General features: G+C 38.9%; 2 protein-coding genes across 8 annotated transcripts in view; both read right to left on the bottom strand.

The window, feature by feature from the left end:
- Positions 1-11,853, bottom strand: part of rabgap1 (RAB GTPase activating protein 1) — a 64,008-nt gene extending 52,155 nt beyond the window's left edge. For 3 of the 4 annotated variants that reach the window (XR_015097242.1, XR_015097243.1, XM_086096557.1), the window contains exons 1-6: positions 11,720-11,853; positions 7,937-8,181; positions 3,425-3,454; positions 1,489-1,732; positions 1,109-1,322; positions 697-871 (exon numbers count right to left, since the gene is read on the bottom strand). Coding sequence is in view for 2 of the 4 variants with exons in the window: in XM_086096557.1 (XP_085952683.1) it covers positions 697-871; positions 1,109-1,322; positions 1,489-1,732; positions 3,425-3,454; positions 7,937-8,089 (816 nt within the window). In the remaining 2 variants the exon portion in view is untranslated. The remainder of the gene's footprint in view (positions 1-696; positions 872-1,108; positions 1,323-1,488; positions 1,733-3,424; positions 3,455-7,936; positions 8,182-11,719) is intronic. The other variant, XM_086096559.1, reaches the window with a different exon arrangement.
- Positions 11,854-12,696: 843 nt separating this feature from the next.
- The window catches only part of rc3h2 (ring finger and CCCH-type domains 2), a 34,652-nt gene continuing 24,605 nt past the window's right edge, over positions 12,697-22,743 (bottom strand). For all 4 annotated transcript variants that reach the window (XM_086097032.1, XM_086097035.1, XM_086097033.1 and 1 more), the window contains 6 exons: positions 22,037-22,204; positions 19,745-19,985; positions 19,018-19,102; positions 18,687-18,867; positions 18,261-18,424; positions 12,697-16,523 (listed from right to left, as the gene is read on the bottom strand). In XM_086097032.1, the coding sequence (XP_085953158.1) occupies positions 16,373-16,523; positions 18,261-18,424; positions 18,687-18,867; positions 19,018-19,102; positions 19,745-19,985; positions 22,037-22,204 (990 nt within the window). In that variant the 3' untranslated portion in view covers positions 12,697-16,372. The remainder of the gene's footprint in view (positions 16,524-18,260; positions 18,425-18,686; positions 18,868-19,017; positions 19,103-19,744; positions 19,986-22,036; positions 22,205-22,743) is intronic.

The raw sequence follows: 22,743 nt of genomic DNA, 5'->3' as shown, positions 1-22,743 counted from the left end.
ACAGATTTTCAGTCTTGACTTTTTGCAAAGCTTTATCATTGTGCATGAGGTACATACTGTGATTTGGTCAAAGAGTGGTCAGAGGTGATTATTTAATCAGCTGCAGATTGGGGATGCATCTAACAAAGTAGTAATAACAGCTACTGTTACAATTTACATAATGTGAAACTGGATAAAAATAAATAAATAAAAAGGCCTATTAGGGAGAAGTACTGCAACATGGCAAGACGTGAAGCTCCCCAGAACAAAACATTGTTTTTGTTTTTGTTTTTGTTTTTTGAGAGAGAGAATAAAACATTGTTGAGCAATCACATCAGAGTCAAGTCCTGGAACATTAATAATGATCCATTATCATTATCTTCAGCTAGTCCAGTAAACATGCTCTGTTTCACTGGAAATAAATCAACTGTCATGATCACAAGTCTCCTCATGTGCCCAAACAGCCGTCGTGCTAATCAGAAGACTCTGTGAAGTGTAATTTGTGAAAAGGGTGAAGGAACAAAATAAGTAACAACACAACTAGTTCCTTCAGTTATTACCATGGTAATTCAGAAAATATCACACAAACAGAATTTTTTACTATCCTCATTTTTGGCTAATGGGGACACGGTCTACTAGACTGATGCCCATTACTCAACTTGAGAAAATACGGTAGTACATTAATCCAAGTGAGAAAATAAATAAGAAATGACTTACCGCCTCTTGTATTTGGCAGCGGAACACATGGATCCTAAAGATCTCTGCGTTGTAGTGGCTCTCGGTGAACGCAAAACAGTCACTCTCCGGCGTGCCGTCATGGCCGCGCACACAGAACAGAATCTTATAGATTGGGTAGTTGGCGATTTCTGTACTGTTGTTGGGATCCAAAAGCCTGTGAAAATCAATGTATAAAATGCTCAACATTGCTCCCACTGTGAACTGTCTAAATCAAATAATAAAAAATAAAAAAAAGTAAGACTCAAAGAACTTTTTAGCTATTCATTGTTGGAAGTTGTGAAGGAACAAAAATAAGTGAGCCATACCATGTAACAACTGCAGAGATATGGTACACCATCAAAAAAACGAAATGTTAAATTTGGTTGGAACTAAAATTCCTCCAATTAATTACCTGACAGTGCCTTCAGATACGCTTGGCACCGACAACGTGACGTCCAAGGGGAGCTGACACTGCCCCCTGAGGATGCCCATCATACGGAGGGCTTCTACCTCACTGCGGGGGGCGTTGACAGAGGCGCACCCGAGATACGTCAGCTGGCTGAAGACAATGCTGTCCTCATCTGGGATGGGACTGCCAGGACTGCCGTCCGACGACGATTCATCTCCTGAGGAGGAGAAAAACTTACCATTTTTCTATGAGCTCTACTTTGATCTTTTAAATATAGACTGGTATTCATCTCTCATTAGGTAACTTGCCTGTGCAAGTAATGGTACTCAACAAAGCAAGTCAATTTAGTTCCTTACAGCTTGAAATTTTAAATTACCACTCACCTCGATAGGACCGCTCATTCAGCTCGCTCTCCTGAGCTGTCTGAACAGGAAGTACCATGTCCACCTTGGGTGACGGCGCACTGAGGGGGTCAGTGCCTGGTACTACGGGTGAGGCTGTGGTGGGCAGGGGGCTATTGTCCCCTGTGCCCGCCAGGGGCCCCGGCCTGGCGTCGGACAACGATGGCTCCATGAGGACATCCTCTAACTCCCTTTGGAGTTGCTGCTCACTGCCATTTCCCACAATCTGACGCACACACATATACACATTGTGGACACTGAACATGAAATGGCACATTTATAGGGCCACACAGATGTTACTAAACATACTGATAAAAATCAGAAGCAAAACAATATTGTGCTGCGACATGTGATTGACAGCACCATGGTAGTGATAAGAGATCAACATATGTGCATCAAAATAGTCTCCTTATTTAACCTTGCCCTGGCCCTGCTTCTCAACATATTATTGAAAGACATAACAAGAAGCCTACTACTTACAGTCAGCATTCTCTTTATTCTGTTTCTCACAATTTTAGTGATTAGTAGGTCAGTAATTGTGTAAGTTGTGTAAAATATGAAGTTATGCCAACACCAACTTGATGTGAAACAAGCAAAATAACCTAAATTCTAATCTTAAGGATGTAGAAAGAATCAAACTGAAGAGGGCACTGTTGCACTGAACAAATTATTCCTGGTTGGAAAAGAGCTTCATTTTCTGGAGTTCCTGTTGTGGTATGTACTTGGATTTTATGCAATAGGCATATGACAAAATTGCTGTCTGACTGTTCTGAACCAGTGTTCCGTTCCATGCCAGATTTTTGCTGAGCAATAATCCTGCCTCGAACAGTTCTGTCATAGCAGGAGGTCTTTGCGGATGCAGTAACTCAGCTTTATGTTGTTATTCTTCACACAGAAAACAAGTTGGAAAGGAATGAACAGTGCCTCTGGTGGTTGTAGCCCAATACGTACAGGGGGTCCTCAGCTCACAACCACCCGACACACCATGTTGTGAGGTTGCGAACGGTACACAATGAAATTATTTAGCTCTATCTTAGTATAAGAAAAATTACAGTTTATTTGCAACCATCACTGTCATCTATATTGTCCAGAAAAATTTACGATCTGCTTTATTCTTGGTGGTGTTTTGATTACGTTATATCAAATGGGCAAACAATGATACAGAATAATAAAGAAAAGGTTTCCACTGGTCATTTAAATATGCAGCGTCTACTAATATGAAGAATAGTGAGTTTCAACAGTAAAACTAATCTTTATGTGTGCATACAGTTACAGTATTGATACATTACTTGTCAGAGATAATGCTGTGATGAATTACTCAATTACGTCCACCTCTGTTATATTGTGCCTCATACTGGCTGTCTTTATTTACACTATTGCTTAAGATTCCAGCAAATGTGCTGGGGGATGCAGGATGAATGCCATTCTAATAAACATTATAACAATATATAAGTCCATCTACGTGTCTAAGAATTTATTTTATATTCATGGCTTGAAGTGTTTTTACTACAAATATTTACTGTAATTATGACTATAAGATAAGCTTAGGTTCATGAGAGACAAAGTCAATTTCCGACTTCCAAATGTAAAACTGAATTCTCTCAAATACCGAGGACCCTGGTAGTTTATTTAAGGGAAGAAATGGACATTGGCTTGAAAGCTAGTCCTTAAAAACCTGCGTTAATATTCATGCAACATGATGCTTATGTCTAATTCTATCACCATAGTAGCTAAAGCAATGCAATGACCAACTAGGGGTGTCACTCAACAGCCAGCAAATAAACAAGAGAGCACAAATCACAGACAGTCACCATGGGATCACATTACAGCAAGAGACAGAAAGAGAGAGTAGCAATAAAGTGATATGAAGAGAACAAAGCGGAAGAGAAGGAAATGCAAAGAGAGCAAAGAGACTGACCTTAAGGCTGACCCCTTCCTCTGAAATCACCTGCATAACAAACAACAAGTTTAGAGACCGACTCTAATCTGACGTGATGGGAAATCAAGAGATTGTGGTGTCGGGATGAACAAGTGAATGGAGGTGACTTCTACCCGGGGTTTGAGTGCAAACAACCAAAATCAGGCTTGCCCAGCCTATATAGGCATAAACGGAAGATATGGACTTAATATACTGTATAACTTCCAGTACATCCACGTAAGCATCATATTTGTTTTTGTTCATTTGTCAGGTAAAATGTTAAGCGGAGACTGAAATACACACATACCGACCATCGGTCCGATTTGAGCATTTTCCCCTCCCATCTGATCAAAGTCACAAAAGAATCAGTTCTCTTATGTCTCTGAACGATTAACCTGAGTACCTATGGTCTGGGTTGTGTTCGATTTTTCCACCCTGAAATAAGTGATTGCGCATCGCAGTTTGCAAAGCAAAATTTGCATTTTGCGCCTCATCAAAATACATTGAACTGCGAAACTGTCAATCAACCGCCGAGACGTAGGCAGGTATAAGCTTGGTGCAGCGAGTTAGCATCAAGCTTCAGCTGGCCACTGCGGCGACTTAACGTTGCTGCTATTGTGCGTGGGAAGCGGACTAGTGGTGGACCAATCGATCCAAATAATAATATTAGCGATGCCAAGTCAGTATCAATATCAGATCGATGCTAGCACGATGAGATTCAATACAGTAGTTTCAGTTTTGTGATTATATGCACCGCTGCGGTTTGTTCAACTGCCAATTGGCTGGAATTGCCACTTCCGTCTCAGTTTGCTACCCCATCCCTCCTCCATTTTTTTCTTGTCTAAACAATTTGAAGAGTAAACAATTGATCAATAATCTATCACTCAAGTCTTAAGATTTTGGTGCTGTACTGTATTTGCCATTTTATTGGTTCAATGATGAATCATGACGACGGTATAAGATTTCTGACCAATATCCCAATGTTGTTAAAGTGAGCTAGAAAATATACCCAAGAGGTGTTCCTAATATTTTGTCCCTCCTATGTAGCTAAACAAGGTAACCGAAATAATGTATTGCCAATTAAGTATAATACATTACAGATATACAACACTGAAAACTACCACCACATGAATAAATACATAGTTAAATGAATGCCACTCTGACAGTGTCAAAAAAAACAAAAAACGATTACTGCCCTTTATGGAACCCTCACTGGCTCTCATTGGCTTGGCTGAGTATGCACAATGTTCATGCTCTGGTGGCGCCATCTTTTGGTATCTTGCCATAAGCACTTCTAAAGCAATTGAGAAGTGGTCACAGGCAGGAAATGTGGTTAAATAAACTAAATCACAGTCAGTTTAATGAAAGTCAAAAATGCCTTCACTGAGTACGAAAAGGAAAGGACAGGAGATGAGGCTGTAACCTGAAACTCCTATGGGACACACACAAGATGCTGCCTGCCTGCTGCAGTTCCTCCCTCACAAAGTCCTCCCTCTCTTTGTGACACGACACACCCTTGTTGCACACAAAAAAACACTCAGAGAATGAGTTCAAAGCATTAGCAGCTGCACTCACACACAGACAGCAATTGTTGCTATTGTACCTAAAGCTAATGTAATGTAAACAATACAGAGATTCACAGGATGTATAGAGCATTTTTTTTACCATTTCCTCTCTAGATGTTCTCTCTATGTTTTTTTGTGACTGTCAATCAGGCATGCCTGCAGTCTCAAGGCATTTAATGGAAACCGGAGAGTGACTATTCTGATGCCAAAGATGCCACTCAGTAAGGAGCTAATATTCAAGGTCAATCAATGGCCTTTTGGACCAGGACCAAATAGTACACCATCACAGGCCAAATCTGAGCATCCAGCCTTCCAATCAAAGTCAGCAAAGGCGCCATTATTCGGACCAGGTACAATTGGTGTAGGGTGTGTTAAAGTAAAAAAAAATATTTGCAGTAATGAGTTCGATGCGGTCCCACTAGTCCAAACATCAAGATACAATATCACGATTCACAATATGAAGGTCACGATATGAAAATTGTCACGATATTGCGAGGAGGTTGGCGTTATAAAAAAAGGTCACAAAACTTGAACAAAAAAAGAGCTCATACTAAAAAAATAAACACAATCTTGTTCTTTTGTACATAACAGCAATGCATATAAACAACCTACAATCACTAATAACACTTAATATTGAGGCACTTACTTGCTAATGCACGCACACTTTTGAGCTTCTCCACATATTGACTCGGTTCAATAGCATATTATGTTCCCCTTCGTATAACCATTAGCATGGATTTTAAACATAGAAGGGCCAAAACATGCCTTGTGAAAATTAAATTGTACAAACAAACAAAAAAATTAGCCACCAGGGAATGCTAGAACTGCACAAATGGAAATCAACCTGACTTTTTTTTTTTAACAGATGTGCTGCTTTTAATATTGGGACATGACGACTATTTCAAACACGGTACTCTGATTAATAATGCATTTGTGGAATAAGAATTAAATTGAATAATTTATCGATTTACAAGATGTGCGATTTTCGGAGACAACGTCATTAGTCAGAGACCGAAATGGGCAAACTGATGTCATCATTACCGTGAATCGAGAAAATGTTCGACAAAGTTTCCATTAAAAATATAAGCATTTGAGTAAATGTGCTTCGTTAAAGATGGACCGGTAGCAACTGCAACTGTGTCAAGTTGTCAAAAGGTACGTGTGTAGATTCCTTTTCGCCTATTACACTGCCTTTGAAAAGTAGACCGTCTGTCACTAAGGAACAGGACACTCGCGGCTCCACTACCGCTAACGTCTGCGAATGAAGAGAACTAAATTGACTAATCGCTAAGTATGCCCAACGGTGCTACCAACACTGGTGAAAGAAAAAAAAAAAAAAAGGACTTTGTGAACTAAATGACTACAGTAATTTCTGGACTATAAGCCGCTACTTTTTTCACTTGCATTCAACCCTGCGGCTAATACAAAGGTGCGGCTTATCCATCAGATCACAAAATCGCACTATAAAGGGTGCGGCTTATATGTGTAACAAACTCAAGTATTCCCCAAATTTAGCTAGCGCGGCTTATAGTCAGGTGCATCTTGTAGGCCAGAAATTACTGTACATTAAGATAAAAGTATTAACATGTCTGTGAGTGAGGCCCAACATTTTAAAAAGCATGTAAGTGGTTTGTTATTCACGACAAGAAATATAAATAAGGTTAAGAAAAAAAGTGAAACATCAAATGGTTAGGTTGATGGTTAGTGTGTAAAGCCTGGTTCACACGGCAAGATTTTAAAATTGTCGGCCGACTTTTATACTCTGTGTAGCCACACTGCACAATCAACACACCACACACGAGCCAAGTTCATTTATGAATGTGACGGGAAGTCTCGCAAAACCTCTCGAGATTAAACGTGACTTCCGAGTCAATAAACATGCAGGACCAGTCGCGATACTTCCTGATTTTCAGCCAAAAAAGCGGCATAAAAAGAACATGCGTTGTTTAAAGGAGTATAAATGCTTGCCCGTCGGTGCTGGCAGCGCGGGTTCGCGTGTCACCCGGAGACCACGTTTATTCGTGTAGTATGTGTGTGTGCGTGTATAAAAAAAAAAAAAACATTAAAAAAGAAAAAGGAGTGTAAGAGCGCATGCATGGACTTTCTGCTGCTTCATGACTGTTTTGATTTTGGATTCCCCACCGGATTGGCTGTGCATCACTGTCAACCGGTGCGCAGTGAATTGTCCTCAGGGCACACCGCACATGGAGCGAAGTCGGGCCAAAACAATCCAACATGTTGAATATCCCCGATTTCAAGTCGGAGGTCCTTCTGAGCGCCGAAATCAGGATTATCTGTCAAGATTATCGTTTGCATGTCGACGATTGTCGGGAGGGGAAATTCGGGGCTAAAAATCGGGCCAATTCTCCTGCCGTGTGAACCAGGCTTAAAAAGTCAATGCAAAAAAGAATATAAAATTATTTGCAACTCCTGACCTGTAATTTTAGCAAATGATCAAGATGGAAAAAGACAGTGAGTATGAGGATGCTTTGGCAAGTTCTTAACTAGAGTACTAGACCTCTACATACTGTATCCCTTAAAAGAGACATATTATGCATATTTTTCACAATTTCTTCATAACAATAAGTCATAATATCATGTCTGTAACACACTTTACTCAAAATATGTAATAAATTGTAACCTCCTGTACACAGATTTGCATAATGTTAAAATTAGTCAGATTTTGCAAGCAGGCTCAAAGCTAGGGTGTTGCAACTAGGTGATTTACTCCTTATGGAAGCAGCGAATGAATCTAGAGTGTGGAGACAATAAAAGATATTTCAGCATTTTTTTCAAGCACTCCCAGAACCACCAATTTGTAAAAAATAAAATAAAATAACTTTTTTTGAAATGTGCACATAATATGTCCCCTTTAAATTAAACAAAAATAAAAGCTATTCGCCGTTCATTTCCTGGTGCATCCATACCTGACAGTGCCCATCCTTACCTTCAATCCTGTCTTTTCGTCATCACTACCATTATTGGTTGACGAGGGCGTGTCGTCTCCTAGCCGGGACACGAGGACGAAGTCCTCACTGTTAAGAGTGGACACAGAGTCTGACGAGACGCTAATCTTCCCCACCAAGCCCTTGTCATCCATGGCAGTCGCTCTTACGGTCAGCCACTCTGCTCATGAATGGAAGACGCGAAGAGGAGGAGGAAGAAGCGGTGGGAGATGATGTGCAAAATCACCTGGGGAAAAAAGTGATATAATAATAAATAAATAAAATGTATAAAGCAGGAACAATTCATGAGGTGATGAAATCACTGAGAAGCATCTGTAATGAAACCGTTTTCCTTTCAAGTTAATACCTTTATTATACTTTATAAGAATGGCCAGTCCATTCATAGGACGGTCGTACCCCACACGCCCTACCCGTCCGTCCCCGCCCATTGACGAACAACAAATAGGTATTGCTCCATATCGGCCACTCGTCCACTGGCACTCTTTGACAAACTGTCACTGCCACCTACTGTAGTAGATGTGCAATTACACTTCATTCTTGTACAGCAAAATATATATGTTCCGTATTGCTTGCATAAAATCAAAACACTAAGCTTTTCAGATGGTACCCAAAACTGGGAAAGAACTAAGTGGGTTTTTTCAAATGGACACTGCAAAGGATCAGCTGAATTGTAAAGACAAGTAGAAGACCAGCACACAGAGAGGCTACCCCACATTAACTGGCAGTTCTGACACAACTACAAAGAAGGCCTTGTTACACTGCAGGCCTGCCTAGCATTAGCATTAGCATCAGTATCAACCCTGTGCCGCTGCTGCCAAGCTGCACAGCCCCTTAATGACAGTAAAGCACTGATACATGTACACAAAGCTCACAATTTACAACCTGGAATTAGTTCCAGCTGTTAGTATCAACTGCCAGAAATACAGCACTAGTCGACAACCCTGCTTTAGAGGTGGTAATCATAATGTGTAAATTATAAAAGACTTCAATTCAAACATTGCTTATGGTTGAGTCACAATCACGCAGAAATGTATTGCATACGAAGATTTTTTGGGGTGGCGGGGTGCGATAGTCAACTGTAAACATATTTTTAAAAAACAAAAACTTCCTTTCTCTTTTTGGTCCTTCATATATCCCAATATAGCATTTTTTCAATTCCATGAAATAAATGTCAGGTCAATTTTCTATTATCGTTATTCCATTTGTTCATAAAATACATATTTTGTATAAAACACACAATAAAATTACTTACATTGAGTGGAAATAAATGTCTAAATTAAAACATGGTTGTACAACATTTTTAAGGAATACAGTGAAGTGCAAAGAATTAAATTGAATTAAAGCTGTTCTATGTCGCAATTTGTCCACAAATATCTTTACAATAGCCTTTTTATTTGACCATTTATGACTCAAACACATTTGCTGTTCACAATGCGTACTCCTGCAAGCCTCTGGCCAATAGTTTTAAGAATGGATTCGGGTTTGAATTTCCTGCCCTCTATCTGCAAGTGTGACGTCATGCGCGCATTTTGTAGGTGAAGAAGTGTGCAGTTTCATTTTTCAGCCACACATGGCAGTAGCGATTCGAAATTCAATTCCCTGCATTGAGCAGCTTTAAATTTACAGTGCTTTAAGAAACATTTAGGAATAGCTACCATTTAACCAGCGTTTTGGCAACACACATTTGTCATCTTGTTCTTTAGTTCCTGTTAATTGAACTGTGATTGCTCAGTCTGAACACTGGGTGGCAGCCATGCAATGACATACATGACTAAGAAGGAAGAAGAACTAAAGAAAGAAGAAGACGATGAAGATGAAATTATCACCTGCGACGAGAAAAAAACTTTTCAACTGTTGGTGAACGTCTGGCGAACGTGGACGACCTTAAAGAACCCTGTTGAGAAATCAACATTCACGGCCACTTCGCAAACATTTGCCCCCTCACTTCAGAGCCATCATTACATAGCAATACGGTGCTATAAAACTTTTTTTTAAATTTAATTAAATCTGCTGTTCCAATGTCTACATAAAAGGTGCCAAAACACTAGTATAGATATCAGTCACAAGTGAAAAAAGCTCTACTGCTTGGTGAAAGTGCCTGAAGCGTCCACCTTTTTGTTATATGGCCACCACTGTGCAGCTTAACCAGCTGTACTCGTGGCTGCCAGCTGAGCCCTGCGTGTGCCTCCCAAGGGAGAGGAAGAAGAGCAATCAGGCTTGAAACACAGAACCCTGTCCACTCTCATCTGTGAAATACACACAGATAAGAAAAGGATAATAGTGACCAAAAATAAGTGAGACAGTGAGAGCAGGGCACAAGCAAATTAGCACGCACCCTAACACACGAGTCTTTCCATCTAGTTTGCGTGCCATTGGTGCAGGCTACATAGAAAATGGAAACCCTAAAATAAAATAAAAAGATTCTTCTAGTGTGTTATAGTGTGTCACCCAATTCAAGCTTTTACAAGCTATGAACATGTTGTGCGTTGACGCCAGTTTTCCCATTCTCGGGCAGTGTCCCATAACTCTCGTTTTGACCTGAAATGCTGGAAATGTTTATTCTAAATAAGTTGTGGGGGGCTTCCTAGTTCTTAAATCTCAGTTCTAAATATGGGTGTTTCATTTGTCAAACAGGAGCACTTGGTTTAGACAAACATTCTTCAATCACTAATTCCACCAATGAAAACGCAAAAAAAGTTTAATTTTCGACGTAAAGGTACATTGTACCTACCCAAAATTGAAATCAAATTATATTGAAAGATTGTAGATTAGTGGAACAGGATGTTGATTACGTTCTAAAAATAAATAAAATAACGATGTTTATAAACCCTATAAAGAAAAATACTGTGGAAGAACAACCTGCTTTACATGATTTGGAAAAGGATGACACACTATTGTCATAAAACCAGCCAACAAAGGTGTGGCAACTGTAATTTTTATAAGTTTTATACTTATAGATAACCAAAGTGGTTACTGCAAACTAATACGGTTACAAATATCGGTTATCGATCATTGTTTCATGAAAACCTTACATCACATTTCCTAAAACTTAAACAAAAATATACACCACACCCCAAACAAATTTTGCACAGGGACCCATCAGCAGTGGTCTGACACGACTAAACATGCATGGAGAAACCCATGGATTCGTCCGACCCGCTATCATTTATCATCATCAGTGGTAGCAAAACAAACAGGAAGGCCATGTGGATTCATGCACTGGATTTGATAGACGTCACGCCTTGTTAGCACACATTACACTGCTAGCCTACACATTAATTGGCTTTCCGGCCCCCCACTTAATCCGGACACACGCAAACCTGCTACCCTTAGCGATGCACACAAACACTGCCACGGCCTGAAATGTATTCCAAACGCCATTCACATTTAGAATCAGTTTTGATCCATTTGGCCTGATGAATTGATCCAAGTGTGAACTTATAGTTAGCTTCAACCTGACTGAGGAGAGGTTAGCAGTCAGCTACACGAGCGCCTGTCGACCAGCCTATTTAAACTGCAAGGCAAAGCCTTTGCCAAGGTACTCCAAAAGAGTTTATTTGGTGTCCTACGGGAGGATGTTGGAGATACATTGTCGCGTATGCAGGCAGGGAGGAAGAAAAAGCCTGGATACAGGCCACTACAGTAGAGCGTACTGTCGAGCTAGCCTGCTACCTCGCAGTTCACACTGACAATGTTTTTTTCCCCCTACAAGTGGAGAAGCAGTCAACATTGGCAAATGCTTCAACGCGTTAAAGCGAACTTACCTTTAAATCACCGCGGCTATATGTTGTCAAATGACGTTTGGCGCAACATTGTAGTACGCCAATTTCGTCACAAGCCAGACAGCATCCGAGCGAGCTGTAAACACAAGTCCGAAGCAACCCGCTGTCAACGCCATTGCGCATGCGCGTGTACACAGCTCCTCGCACAGCCCTGCATCGTGATGCTCTCGCTGTCGAATGCGCATGCACGCCAGACTCACGCATATGAACTCGTTTATTGTGGATATACAGTGGACATAAAAATGAAAATAAAAAGACATACCTTTGTAGAGATGCCACATTTTCTTTATACTATATAATAAAATAAGACCAACCTTGTACCTATGTACCAACCTTTAGTAAATAGAAATTAATTTCACTCCATTAATAATTCTAAATCCATTCTATATGTCAACTTGTCAACGGGCGCTACAGCTGCTTACTTTCAAACCTGTGACGTCACATACGCTGGAATGATAACGTCTTTGATCCACTGTGGAAAAGTTTTGTTGGTTGGTTATGATTGCATTATTGTTAATATTTGATATTATGTGTTCTGCTTCGTGACAGTGGCAGCAGCGGCAGTTGGAAAGCACTATAAAGATGACAGGGGAGGGAAAACGTGGGGGTGGGGAGGTTGTTGGAAAGCATCCATCCATTTTCCAAACAATCCTGGGGGAAAAAAATATATAAATACTGTATATCTAAAATAAATATTGAAAAAAAAATTGGGACCACCACCCATCAAATATGTGAATATACTTGTGCTGAACTGCAAGCATACCTTGGGGGTGATTTATACAAACAATATAAATTGTGCAGTTATGACTATTGGTATTTTTGCAAGATTTTTTTAAATACAGTATCCCCAATTGTCTTACCAAAAAAAAAAATAGATTTTAGATTAATTGCCTTGAAAAATAAACTTAGCCTTAGGTTTGGAATTGTGATGGTATTTGAACATAAAGAAAAAAACAACATCAAGTTTAGTGTTGCTTTATTGTTGCATGCATCCAGTCTCATCTCACAGTGCATCACGATAACACTTTGCTGCTTAACATCACTGCGATATGCAAGAAAAGACAAGAAAACACACACCACGCACAAAAGTTGCTCACGCCATATCCACAGAAATTAACCAGTTAAAAGTCCATCTTTATAAACACAGAGAATTTAGTGTAGCCAAGCATTAGCATATGGTAAAAGGGAAACCTTTCACAATGTTGCATTTCCAAGGAAATAAATGGAATACATAACTGTATTATTTCAATGAAGGGGACATGTTACATTATGCTGTCTCGAAAAGATTCACATTTTCTTCCTTCTGAAACATTACACAACTGCCCCACTGAGACTCTCGAACATTCAACCAAATCTGATCGGGTCGTATAAATAAGCCTATAAATCCATCGAAAGATGGCGGCGGACTATATACAACGACAGATGTGTACCATCTCTTCAATAGTTTCAATCAAATAACAGATTTGCCAATTAAAGCGTCTAATACAGACATGGGTAACAGGAAAACACCAATTCATCTGTTTTTGTTTCACATTTAACAAACAGGAAGTTCCTAGAATCAAAACAAAGAATAACATCACAACTAATAATAATAATAAAAATAATAATAATAGTGTGAATGAGCAAACAAGTAGCATGGTGCTGAAAACCTCTGCACCTGACGTGGCCACACAGTGGGCATGTGCAGAACTCTTACAGTGGTTCGTGCGTGTGTGTCTGTGTGTGCGTGTTGTATCACAACTACATTGATACTCTGCCATCACAAGAGGCACAATACTGTAAACTGCATGCATGACAAAGAATTAATGCAGGATGATGCCGAGGGCGTTTGAAGCAAAGTGCACGCGCTGCGATTAGCTTCTACATCAGCGAACCACAGAATCTTTAAAGGAAACCATAAGAAGTTATTCTTATTTACATATAAAAGACAGTACTGATACTGAAAAGCTAAATATTGCCATGGCAAAAGTATTTCTTGAAATAATGGCCACTACTCAGATAAGATGCCATGTCTCCAATAATCGGCAAGTGTGTCACTTATAAGGACCTCAATTTGATTTTTTGATTTTTAAGGGACTGATGAGTCAGGTCATGAGAGAAAGAAAAGTGTTCAAATATGTGTGTAAAATTGTTCATTTTGATTTAAAAAAAAAATCATAAACGTATTTCTATACAGTAATGATGTTAATTGTAATTTAAAAAAGTTAAATCATGTATTTTACCCATATTTAAAAAAAATTAAATTATGTATTTAATTTACAATAAATCAATTAACACATTATTTAATTAGATAAATGAATACATAAGGGTGTAAAAAAACAAAGATATTTTAAAAATATTTTCAATACCATAAAATAAGAATTATATGTTTCATTTCATTATTATTTGTATTCAATTGTCATTGTTTGTGAAGTAGTATTTAATAATATTATAAAATACATTGCACAAATAAAAGGCTCATTGCTAATAAACACTTTGAGAATCATTGCCCTAAGCTAGTATATGAGCAAACACGGGGCTTCCTGCCTATAATAGTAGAGCAACACAATTATTTTCTGGGGAAACCTTGATGGCAGGAAGTTTATTTCACAGTTCTCTCTAATCATTCATTAGATGGAACTTTAGATGATTTTAAAAGTGTTGTAAACAGATGTGGCGCAACAGTTGCTCACAGAGCTGAAATTTATCGACATACAAAAACGTACAAAAAATTCATTTCCCAAAGCTGTATTTCCGTAACAAAGCTATGCATATATGGAGCGGATGTATGCATATCGAAGGGTTACAGTACAGCATCTTACTGACAAAAGCAGATCGGATGACCAGCAAATATTTAACACACCATGAGCGCTATTAAAAAGTGACTGCATTCCTGATACAAAATATTCAGACAAACAACTTCACAGAAGTTAGCGGAGCACAAAATGCACAAACAAAACAAAAGACGAAAACACAAGGATCCATGCAGGTAGGTTCAATGTTATCAAAGTTTTTCATTATAGTGCTCGTTTAAATGGCATTGCGGACCATATATGGCCCACGGGCCTCAGGTTCCCTACCACAGTATTAATATCATATACCGCATTATATAAAGGCAAGCATTTCAACCTTTAATTTAATTCATATCGTTTCAACATGTTTTCTGGAGTCACCTGCATCAATGATTACCACACAAAAGTCATGGGACCGTAGGCCACTCATTGGCGGCCCCCAGTTAGAAACATCATATGACCTACAGTACAATAGTTATCATAGACTCTTGTTTTGAGTCATAGCATACAGAAGACATCTGCAGTCTGCTGCTGCTGGGGATGAGATTCCAAAGCTAACCACCAAATGTGTTGCATCATGTTTGCTTGACGTAGCAAGTGAGTGGCCCACGCGGCATAAAATCGCATGACCACAATGTATCCCAAAGTGGATAGTAGCACATAAATGCGATAAGGGAGACTAATTGGTTAAAACTGGAGTGCACAATTTGCTGGCCCATCTGGAAAGCTTTTCCCCTTAGGTATTGTTTGTTTTTAGTATGTTCCATGTCATTTTAATATGGGCCAAGAATAACCTCATAACTGTCCAAATCACATTATGAACTACAGACCAAATGTACCTGCCTGACAATTATGTTATCAAGGGAAATTCTATTTTTGCAAGTACTTGTTTTGGCAGGCACAGATCTCTCTTCTGACCTTTGTATGACTTCAGTTACTTATATAAACAGACATAGTATGTTGTTTTACTCTGTCACTCTTGAGAGTCTCCCAATACCTGGCAAAGACACATCTGAAATCCATTTTAGTACACATGTCAAATTTGACCTGGAACAGACTAGGCAGATTTCTAATCATTTTCATTTTTGTGCATTTTGGGTCACTTTACAATTACGGTATTTTTCCAATTACCGTCAGACATCAAAAGGGGTCAAATTTGACGCAAACAGTATGCAGGGCTTAAATGTCGTAAGGGTGTTAAAAATAAGGTCGCGTTCAATTGTAAAAAAATAAAAATAAAAAATAAAAAAGTTTCAAAAGGCGAAAATTTGCATCCAGGCCCCCAGCGCTTTATAAGCCTGGCGGTCCGTCAGAATCATTGTATGTCATTTGTCATATTTAATGCAAATAAATTAGCATCATTTCCTGTGGAAAATTTGTTTTGGGATTATGTTGGACTTTAAAATGCTAACATTAGTAAATTAATTATATGAGGAAGTAGTATTTGAAAAACCTCCCATGTACATGTTAATGTGCTTGAGCACACACAATGTGTTAATTTCTGTCATTAAAAAAAAAAAAAAATCCAGTATCTACTATTGCTGCTGAAACAATGTAAATGTCCCTAATTTGTGACTAATAAAGGTTATCTAATCTCGTACATGAAAGGACTGTATCAATGCCTCTGTGTATAGAAAAAGACAGACAGGAAAACTTTGGGCACGCAATGTTTTGCCAAGGCACAAGCAATACAAAAAGTATGCACAATAATTTAGCACAAAAAAATAGACATTTATAAATTAGTCGTACTTGTCTTAACAAGGGGGATTGCTGTGTTAAACCACAACAGAATTAAATGTGTTTTAACTGTAGCACTACATTGCAAGGTGCGTGTGAAGGGTGATGACGTCATTTCACATATTCCTTAGCTTCCACTGAGCAGCATCTCCGCCCCGGGCGTTTCGGGACATGAGCGCGGGGAGGAGTCGCCGCCGGGTCGGGGCGTTCCCGTCCGCAGCACCAGCTTGCTGACGGCCAGACCTCCTGGCACTAAACCAACAGGAGACAACGACTTCCTAGGAGTATAAGACACAATGGAAAGAGAAGAGCACAAAGGATTAAAAATAACTCCTTTTTTTTTTTTTTTTGAACTTTTACACCAGCTTGAGATAATCAAGTGAGTAATTATCCAATGTCACTTAACTCATTTTCTCCCAAAAACGTATAAACACGTTCTATTTTAAATATTGGACCCAAAAACATTTTTATAGGGTTTTTATACAGAAGGCTTTGATTCAGCCTCTGACCTGAAGTGGGAGTTAAAGCAATGGTAGTTATTACAAAAAAACGGCCAGCAGGTGGCAGCAGTGTATAAGATATCAGCCAGGGTGCAACAAGCTTTTTCCCCCAGTGTTTTCAACAGGTTTGTGAATAATAATGAAACTTAGCTATATTCTAATGCTAATTGATGCAAAACGGAAACAGATACAAATATACTTAATCGCCTGATGAAAGAAGAAACGAATGTTTCTTTTGGTAGGTTCCATGTTTTTATAGCAATAGAATACATTATTCTGTGGGCCTTGCAAAATCAGTCAAAATCCAGTAAAACAGCCGGTAGCAAAGGTGAAAATGGCTTGGAGTGAATGAGTTAATGGATCATAAAATGATTATTTACTTTACTATTCTTGCCAGCAACATATATTGACAGACAGAATAATTAAATGGACTTCCACTAGATGGCAAAAGGTACAATTAGTAAGTCTACCTGCTGCCATTTGCATTAAACTTAACAGGACCACATTTCACACTGGGTAAGTAATTTTTTTCTTTTCTCCCCCCACCACCAATATGGGTATACTTTCGGTGTTAACTTCCAATAATTAAAAGGTGGTATTACAGAAAAAGATGGAGTATTATGGGGAAAAAGTCTGTGTGAAAAAGTCAAACTATAGTACTGTACTTGAACCCCCCCCCCCCCCAAAAAAAAACAAGACTGTAATTACAATTACAATTACGCTTTGCATTGTAATTATCATGATTTATTATTGATGCATTTTTAGCAATCATTTATTACACATTCTCCAAACATTTTGACAGTTTTTTTTCTAACTTCAATGTCAAAATGCTATGATTTTTTTGCCAAAATAATATCACAACATGTTTCTAGTAGTATTAAAATATTTTTCTAGTCCTGTAATATAACTGAATTCCAATAAAAATGTTTTCCCATCATTGTGGCATTTTTCACTTAATTATATCATCTAGAAAACTCAGGCCCATATTTTTGTCGAGTGACACACATGCGCTCGTAAAAACTGCAGCATCTTCATTTTCATTCCGGTCCAAGTCTAGATTAACGTTTGTTTGCTTACTCACTCAGACCATAACACCGTCTTTTTTTATTGTCTTATTTGATTAGATTTTGTTCTTAACATTGGTATTTGTATGTTTTTTAACTGTTGTTGTAAAGATGACCTTGAGTGTCCACAAATATGCCTATAAATAAAATGTATTATTAAAAATTTATTATTTTTGTTTGGGAATTTGGCAGACCATGTTACGCCTCGCTGCATGGGCATTCTGGGGGTTCAAGGGTGTTTTTTACATGCCCTCAGTACACCTGAAAATTTTATTATAGGAAGTAGACTAGAATTTAGACCAGTTAGAAGCAGATCTAAGTTATGGCGCAGGTGGTGTAATGCTATTTTGGTGACAGACAGATTCTGAGCTCTGTGGACGAGTGTGGTGGATGTCATCATATTTCAATCTTAAATATGACAACTCCCTCTGGAAGTTCCATCACAAGTCACCTGAAGGCCATCTTTTTCAGCAGGTAAGTGTCCATCTTATCCGTGGAAGAATCCTCTGCATGCCTTTGTTCCTCGATCGGGGATGACGGGAGCGGAGACGAACAGGTCGGTGGGAGGAGGTGGGAATCATCCTCGGAATATGGCGTGGCTAAGTCCAAAGAATCCTGAAAGGCAAAAAGGACAAGGAAATGTTGAAATTTGAGGTGGTGTAGTTTTTATATATTATTACTTCTATGGCAGTTACTGATGTTAATGTTACATTGCAAGGGTTTTTAACTGACAAATTTAGCCTGGAACATATTCCTCCAATTTGCCTTATTTGTTCAAACAAAGTGGAAGCAAAACAGACGGGTTTTTTGTTTTGCCTGAGAGGTTCCACTATATTTGTATGATTACAATCTTATTGAGTGGTTTTTCAGGCTCTACCTGAGACTTGATGTCCTGGGGCTCCGAGTCCTCCATGTCCAGAGCGCACAGCTCAAGCTCAATGTCTGGTTCAGAGCCTGGCACGCTCTCCTCGCGGTCCTGTTCCTGCCTGAAGGCTGTCTGGTGGCTTTGCAGATCGCATACCATTTTCTCACTTGATGAATGTTGACAAAGCTGCTCACTAAAACCACAAATGCATGCAAAAGGCACAAGTGACAAAATTAACTTTTTTTTTTCTCCAAGTAGGGTGTGTCCCTTTTATTTGGGAACCAATCAAACTTATATGAAAATAAGATGCAAAATCTGCAGATGTGTAAAATGTTGGTTGCACCTCTCTAGGAAACTGGAGTGGCTGGAAGAGTCTGATCCTCTTGAGCTCCACCTGTACTCACTGCGATCCAAGTGGCTGTTGTAATCTGGAGAAACAAAGATTTTGGATACATGTCAAGTACATGTCGGAGCGTTCCCTCGTTTTGGTCATAAGTCGCGTGTCACAATTCGCTCCCTCGTGGAGAATGGTGTGCGTGTCTGCGTGTAGGGAGTGTAACACTGCCTCTTGCCCGAAATCAACTAGAATGGGCTTCAACTCACCCATGAATCCAAATGGGGTCAAGCGTATTAGAAAAAGGATGGCTGGATATTGTTACTTATGTTACTTCCTGTCCACTGCACAGAAGTTTTAAGGTAAAGGTTTTCGCACCAGTACACAAGATTTGTTTATTTCCTTATGGGGAAATTGAGAAATTGTTTTGTTTTTTGTTTTCATATTATTGTGCTGTACGTTCTTTAAAGAGGAAGTCAACCCCCCCAAAAAATCAGTTGAGCTGCCGTGATTGGTTGTCACTTGAGCCCTGAGCAAGTGATTTCATTTTCAGTTATCAGTAAGTGACAAAATGAGATGGATTTTGCTGCCTAAATCATATTCCACAACCGCAGTAATAATCTTGAAATCTTTTGTTTTGTTTATCAATAGCGTTTCTTCCTTTTTAATATTGTATTTTTGCCTTTAAAAAGTTGTTTGTGTATGAAATGTGCTACATAATATTGTCCACGCTTACCTTTAAAGTTGATGGGCGTGGTGCTAGCGCCACCCTGGCAAGCGGTGGCTTGGACAGGATCGGTGGTGTGGTAGTCTGAGCGGGATGCCCTGGATATGGCCCCCCACTTGGAAATGATGGGCCCCTCACTGAAGGGAATGATGGGGTCCTCTTCCTTTAGTCGCCGGTAGTGATCTAACGAATGAAGCCAGCGCTTTGTGACACCGCCGCTGCTAACACCGACGCCGCAGCCCTTCAATTCCTAAGTGGGAAACAATCGCTAATTTAGAAAGGAGGCATTGTTTTATGCATTTTTTCAGAAAAATTTTGTTGAGCATGTGGAATTTGGTTCAATTAAATTTTCAATAAAATAGTGGCTAGGTAGCTACAGTAGAGAAGAGGCTGTGCCTTGTTTGTCTAAGAAACTCTTGGCACTGATAAGAGACCCGCCAGGCTTCCCCTTCTGTCAGTCTCTGTTGGTTATTGTTGTTTTTACACTCACAGAAATATTTCAAGCCTAGCTTAAGATTTATTTATATTTTTGTATTATTTTTACATGACAAATTCTCATTTATTTATTTTTTTTAGATGATTTTAACACAAACCTACCAAATAAACCTTGTATGATATATTCATTAGTCTAATAAAGCCTATTTATTATGCATAAACCTAAGTGTATGTATTTAGTATTAATAAAGTAGAAATACTCTTAATTAATAATAATGAAAGTATTTGTTAAAAGAGTATATTGTTTGAATTGCATGTCAGGTAACCTATACACGATAAATATACTGCTAAGTGAAAAACACATGTCCATATATATACATATATATTCTTATAATAGACTGTAATACAGAGATGGGAAGTAACGAAGTACAAATACTTTGTTACTGTACTTGAGTAGTTTTTTCCAGTACTTTGTAATTCACGGAGTATTTATTTTTTTAGAATACTTTTTACTTTTATCCGTTACATTTTAAAAACAGTATGTGTACTTTTCACTCGATACATTTTCAAAACAGAGGGTCGTTACTCGTTACTTTTGTTTTACGTGCACGGTGCAGGACAACGATTAAAAAGCGGAGCGTAAAAACTCCGGTCAATAATGTTTCTGGCTCGGCCAGTCATATGAAGCGTTACAAACGGTCCCCGGCATCTCCGCTTGGGATCGGCTCTATCTCAACCTATGAGATGACAATGAGAATTTGAAACGAGATTGAAACTGTCAACATTATGGACTCGAGTCAAGTGCACTCAGAAGGAGCTAGCGAGTTGGCTGGCGCCCACCCATTATGTCTTACCTGTAGGAAATGTTCACCTTGGTCGGCTTGAAGAACAATTCATGGCGAATGCATTGTGTCCTGTGTAAACCTTAAGTCCACGAGCTAGCCGCCTGAAAGAATTCCCCGTCCAATCTGAAACAATTTATCGAGGTAAGGTACAGTAAAGCTAAATAATCACTACCCTTTCGTTAGCTTGGTCCTGGTTAATGCACTGATCTGTATATGACTGGATAGCCGATAGCGCGAGCAGACTACTATATAAACTATCCTGTATACGTATAGATTAGACGTATACAGCTCGTAGGCAGTTAGTATAGGGGCGGGGGGCGGGGGATTTGTGGCAGGGTGGTCAATATTTTTAACAAGTTAAAAAAAAAGGTATGGACGGTATGTGCTGCTTTGAAGACCCCCTTTTTCAATATTAGATTTGGCAGAGGCATATTTTGTTGAATTACAGTTATAATTCTTTAATAAAAAAAATAATAATACAAGTTTCCTCCTGTAAACATCATTAATCATATAATTTATACATGTATTTAAGGCAAGTTGTAAAATGTCTGAAGTCCTCTTGTTTATGTTTAACAAATTTAAAACATCGTAAATTTAAACAATTCATTTCCATTGCATCTTTAAACCAAGGGCACCATCTAGAGGAGTAAAAAAAATATTTCAAGGGCTTCATGAGGCGATTTTGTCCGTTTTAAGGGTTTATTAAGTGATGATCTTTTAAATTTAATGGTCTTCAAATTATATGACATGAGGAGGAAACATTCGGTAAAAATACTTTTTACTTTTACACGAGAAGTACATTTTAGAGCCTGTACTTTTTACTTTTACTTCAGTAGTTATTTGAATGAGTACTTTTACCAAAGTCACTTTTACTCAAGTACAGAATGTAGTACTTTTCCCATCCCTACTGTAATAGCATTTCCTGCTAGCTGCAAGGTGACCATCTCTTCATTCAAGAACATTTCCTTTTCATTTCCCTTCACTTCTAAAAAATGTGGCAGTGGTGTGACACTAAACTCACCGACTGCTCCAGGGCGGAGTGCGACGCAGCCTGTGTGAGTGCCTCAGGCTCAAAGGGGCTGAGACAGGGGCCGACGGTGGAGCCGCAAGACCACGGCGAATAGTGCGCCAAGCTCTCCTCACCTCTGAAGCGACAACCCGTACACTGACCTGCGCTGCTCTCCACATGCTGTAACAGACACAAAATCTTGTTGTGGTTGTCAGCACTCCGTTTTCTATTTTAATACCATTTTACACAGAAAGGAAAACACAAACACCTTTTCGAACAAATCAATTAACTGAAGAAAAAAAAAGAGTACTGATTGCACGATGCCTGCGTCAAGTGAGTAGTTTACATAATTGATTAGTTTTTAGTGCAGAACAGTGGGATTCCGCAGCTCAGGAAATTTGGATCTTCTTTCACCCCGTTAAAAATAATATTTTTACAAGCTGATTCAATGAATAATTAGTCAAGTAGAGAAATTGAAGTAAAATCACATCCCACAATTTGGCTGACCTTTAATTTATCATTTATCACTGATAATAGAATATAATTTTTTATTGTTTTTCAATAACTTAATAATTTTGCACACATCAACATCACCCATTACCTTTTATTATGCGTTTTTTTTTTTTAGGTCCAGACAAAGGGTGCTATGTATAACTTGGTATCTCGACGAATGGCTCTGACCCGGGGTAGACCTTGGGTAAGTCTCTTGACTCTTCTAT

This window comes from Leptonotus elevatus, chromosome 15 (assembly GCF_054856555.1).
Source record: "Leptonotus elevatus isolate MCC_2025b chromosome 15, RoL_Lele_1.0, whole genome shotgun sequence".
Taxonomy (NCBI): Eukaryota; Metazoa; Chordata; class Actinopteri; order Syngnathiformes; family Syngnathidae; genus Leptonotus; species Leptonotus elevatus.
This window is presented reverse-complemented; position numbering and strand designations above follow the sequence as displayed.